This window comes from Kryptolebias marmoratus, linkage group LG4 (assembly GCF_001649575.2).
Source record: "Kryptolebias marmoratus isolate JLee-2015 linkage group LG4, ASM164957v2, whole genome shotgun sequence".
NCBI classification, from domain to species: Eukaryota; Metazoa; Chordata; class Actinopteri; order Cyprinodontiformes; family Rivulidae; genus Kryptolebias; species Kryptolebias marmoratus.
The window spans coordinates 940364-944054 of NC_051433.1; the positions used below are offsets into that span (position 1 = coordinate 940364).

The 3691-nt window shown below is 48.1% G+C and overlaps 1 protein-coding gene across 1 annotated transcript in view; it reads left to right on the top strand.

The window, feature by feature from the left end:
- The window catches only part of mmp24 (matrix metallopeptidase 24), a gene marked incomplete at its 5' end in the record, with an annotated part of 24507 nt that overhangs the window by 9187 nt on the left and 11629 nt on the right, over positions 1-3691 (top strand). The window contains 4 exon segments of the mRNA XM_017442075.3: positions 297-458; positions 1710-1924; positions 2717-2855; positions 3167-3433. Coding sequence (XP_017297564.1) covers positions 297-458; positions 1710-1924; positions 2717-2855; positions 3167-3433 — 783 coding nt within the window.

Genomic DNA, 3691 nt, shown 5'->3' on the forward strand with positions numbered 1-3691 from the left:
GGATGGATGGATGGATGGGAGGATGGATGGATGGATGGATGGGAGGATGGATGGATGGATGGGAGGATGGATGGATGAATGGGTGGATGGATGGATGGATGGATGGACCTTTAAAACTTTCTCCAGGTTTCTGTTGTTTTTCCCGTTCAGTTCCAGGTTGGAGGAAGATGTTTTCATCTTCCTCAGTGAACAGGAAGCAGCAGTGGAGGCTGCGAGCCGCACACAGAGCTCGTGTCTCTGGGATTAACGTTAAAACTCCTTCATGTCTGATCATTTCTGCTCCTTTCTGCCTGCAGGTAACGACCTGTTCCTGGTGGCGGTCCATGAGTTGGGTCATGCTCTGGGTTTGGAGCACTCCAACGATCCCAGCGCCATCATGGCTCCTTTCTACCAGTACATGGACACCCACAACTTCAGGCTGCCTCTGGACGACCTGCAAGGCATCCAGAAGATCTACGGTGAGGACTCCATGATTATTAATCTGTTTAGGTCCAGAACCCTTTGATTTAAAGTTTTATACGAGTCAGACATGAGGCAGAGGAAGAAACCTGCTGGACTGTGACTCAGTTTGAGACGGAGAAGCATTTCTAAGAGTTAAATCTAAACGTCAAATGTTCAATAATTTCTTGAATGATTTAAATTCCATCCAGTGGATCATGAGATATTTTGCTAACAGACAAACAAATATGAGCTGGAGTTTTACGCGGAAATGTTGTCAAGTGCTTTAAACTTGACATTAACACACGTCTGCAGGACGAACAGGAGAATTCACTCCGAACCTAAAAGCAAAAACATGCAAACTGCAAACCAGCAGCCGGGATCTAAATTATTCATCCTGACGCTCAGCTGAAGATTCAGTCTCTGCCTGGAGAGAGGGAAATTAAAACAAAATGGGCCTTTTTTCCATCAGAGACACTTTGTTCTATTTTAGAGGAAGAAAGACGCTTCATGTTTCAATCAGCTCAACAAAGAGAGACATGAGCTGAGGAAGAACTGCGGCGCTGCTTCTGAGGAAATGTTGTGTAACGTTTCTTTGTGATGCAACGACACAAAGAGGAGGCAGGGAGAAGAGACACAAGCGTCTGTTGGGTCAGAGATAAGGTGCTGTTCAGGAATATTTCATCCTCTCTCTGCCCGGCTTTAATCATCACAGTTTCCGTCAGAACAAAGAGCCGTCCTCACGTTAAAGGTCATGATGCACGGCTGACATTTAAACCGGCAAAGCGTCAGGTCAACAGTTTCTGTGTGGAGAAGCATCCGAGCCCGTTAGGACGTCATGAGGTTCGACTCACCGATCCTTTAAAGATGGGTTTTCTCTTTTATCTTTACGCAGAAGCTGCTGAAGTCAAAAATAAAACCTGAGGACAGTTATTCTGGTGCTGGAAACGTCCCATAAACATAATCTGTGGTAAAATAATCGATTGGTTGATTTTGCAGGTAGTCTGTGACCTTCCTTCTGGAGGTGCTGGTTGGATTAAGGTCCAGATTTTTTGGATATACGTATAAAACCACAGAAATTAAAGACGTAGAGGAAAAACTTCTGAATAAATGCACAATTTGTTGACATAAACAGAAAAACTCAAATCAAAACAACCCATGAACCATGAAGGGACTCATCATCATTCAGTTCTCAGGATCTGAGCTCTCTGAGGAGCTTCTGAACGTCTCAGACCAGCAGTGACTCCTGTTGATGTTCTGTCCCCCCCCAGGCATCCCCACAGCCATGCTGGAGCCCACCCGCCCGTTACCCACCCTGCCTTCTCGACGGACCCACTCCACCTCCGAGCGCAAACACGACCGGCACCCCCGCCCGGGGCGCCCGCCCGGCGACCGGCCCGGGACGCCCGGAAACGGCAAACCCAACATCTGCGACGGAAACTTCAACACCGTGGCCGTCTTCAGGGGGGAGATGTTTGTTTTCAAGGTGAGCGGAGCTGCAAGGGCTCTCTGTGAGCTGTTCCTCCAAGGTCGTTCTCCTGCAGGTTTTAGACGTGTTCTTGATTTAAAACACCTGCTTTAAATGGATGCTTCTGGAGAACCTGATGATTCGGAGATTAAACCGTTTGAATCAGGTGTGTTGGAGCAGAAACACCTGGAGGCCCAGAGTTTGATGCTCCTGCTGTAAATGGAAGCAGTTTCAGGTGGTTTCTCTCTGAGTTAGCCTCTCAGAGGTACAGAAAACTGCATTCTTGGTCATGCACATTATTTTGTTGCCCTCCTACAGGCAGGTCATATCAACCCAGGCAGCCGCAGCTTCATTCAGGTTTAATCTGCTGGAGTTCTCTTTAGAAATGAAGATTTGTAGAATTTGTTTCAGTTTGAGCTTCAGAGGAGAAGAAGAAAACTCTGTTCTGATGTTTCTGATCTTTAAACTGAATTTGACGAAAGGTCACAGACTCGTCCAGCTCTCTGTCTGTCTCTGCACATCTTTGTCTATCCTGTCAGCTCACCTGTCCACACCTGTCTGTCTTCAGACCTGTCAGGCTGGCATTAAATAAGACGAGGAGGCAGATTTATTCCTGCTGGGAAGGAAACTCCACCTGAATACATGGAGAACATTAAATAAGAGACGTTGAGCTCGGGTTTTTTCAGCGCTAAGCTGTAGAAGGTTCAGAAGTTTCTCCTCAGGTTCATGTTTCTGCTGGAGCTCAGGTCCAGGCTGCAGGTTTACTTTGGTTCTACAGGAAGTCTGACGGGTCGGCCCGTTGTGTTCCAGGACCGCTGGTTTTGGCGTCTGAGGAACAACAAGGTGCAGGAGGGTTACCCCATGCAGATCGATCAGTTCTGGAAAGGCCTGCCTCCTCGCATCGACGCCGCCTACCAGAGATCGGATGGAAAACTGGTCTTCTTCAAAGGTAACGTCAGGAAACCCCAGATTTCTCTCAGCCTGATTACAGGTAAACAAAAACATCTGTTAGCTGGTGAAACAAGCTAACGTCAGAAAATGAGTCATTTATTTTATTTCTTCTCTTTTCAGTCTGTTGCAGCTTACTGTGAACTTCCTTTTTATGCTGAACTGACAGTTTGGACTCCTTTAAAAAGCTCCTAAAGATTTAGTTTAATGTTCTTTATTATCACCTGTTTTTAATTTAATTTTATTTTTATGTATTTTATTGTGAAGCACTTTGCTGTAGAGTAAACTTTCCTTCCTTCGGTCTCGTTTTAGGGGATAAGTTCTGGGTGTTTAAGGAGGTCATGGCTGAGCCGGGTTACCCTCAGAGCCTCGTGGAGCTGGGCAGCTTCCTCCCCAAAGATGGCGTCGACGCGGCGCTGCGTTGGGACAGCGTCGGCAAAACGTACTTCTTCAAGGGGAACCAGTACTGGCGCTACAACGAGGAGAAGCGGGCTGCAGATCCAGGATACCCCAAACCCATCGGAGTGTGGAAGGGGATCCCAGACTCTCCTCAGGGAGCCTTCATCAGCAGCGAGGGATGTGAGTGGCGTTCATGGGGGTTACTTCACGGTCCGGACGGGTCAGGGCTGGGTCCTCTGCAGGGGTCCGGGTTCTGTAAGGGTTCAGGTTCTGCAGGGGCTCAGGTTCTGTAAGGGTTCAGGTTCTGTAAGGGTTCGGGTTCTATAAGGGTTCGGGTTCTGCAGGGGTTCGGGTTCTGCAAGGGTTCGGATTCTGCAGGGGCTCGGGCTCTGCAGGGGTTTGGGTTCTGCAGGGGTTCAGGTTCTACAGGGGCTCAGG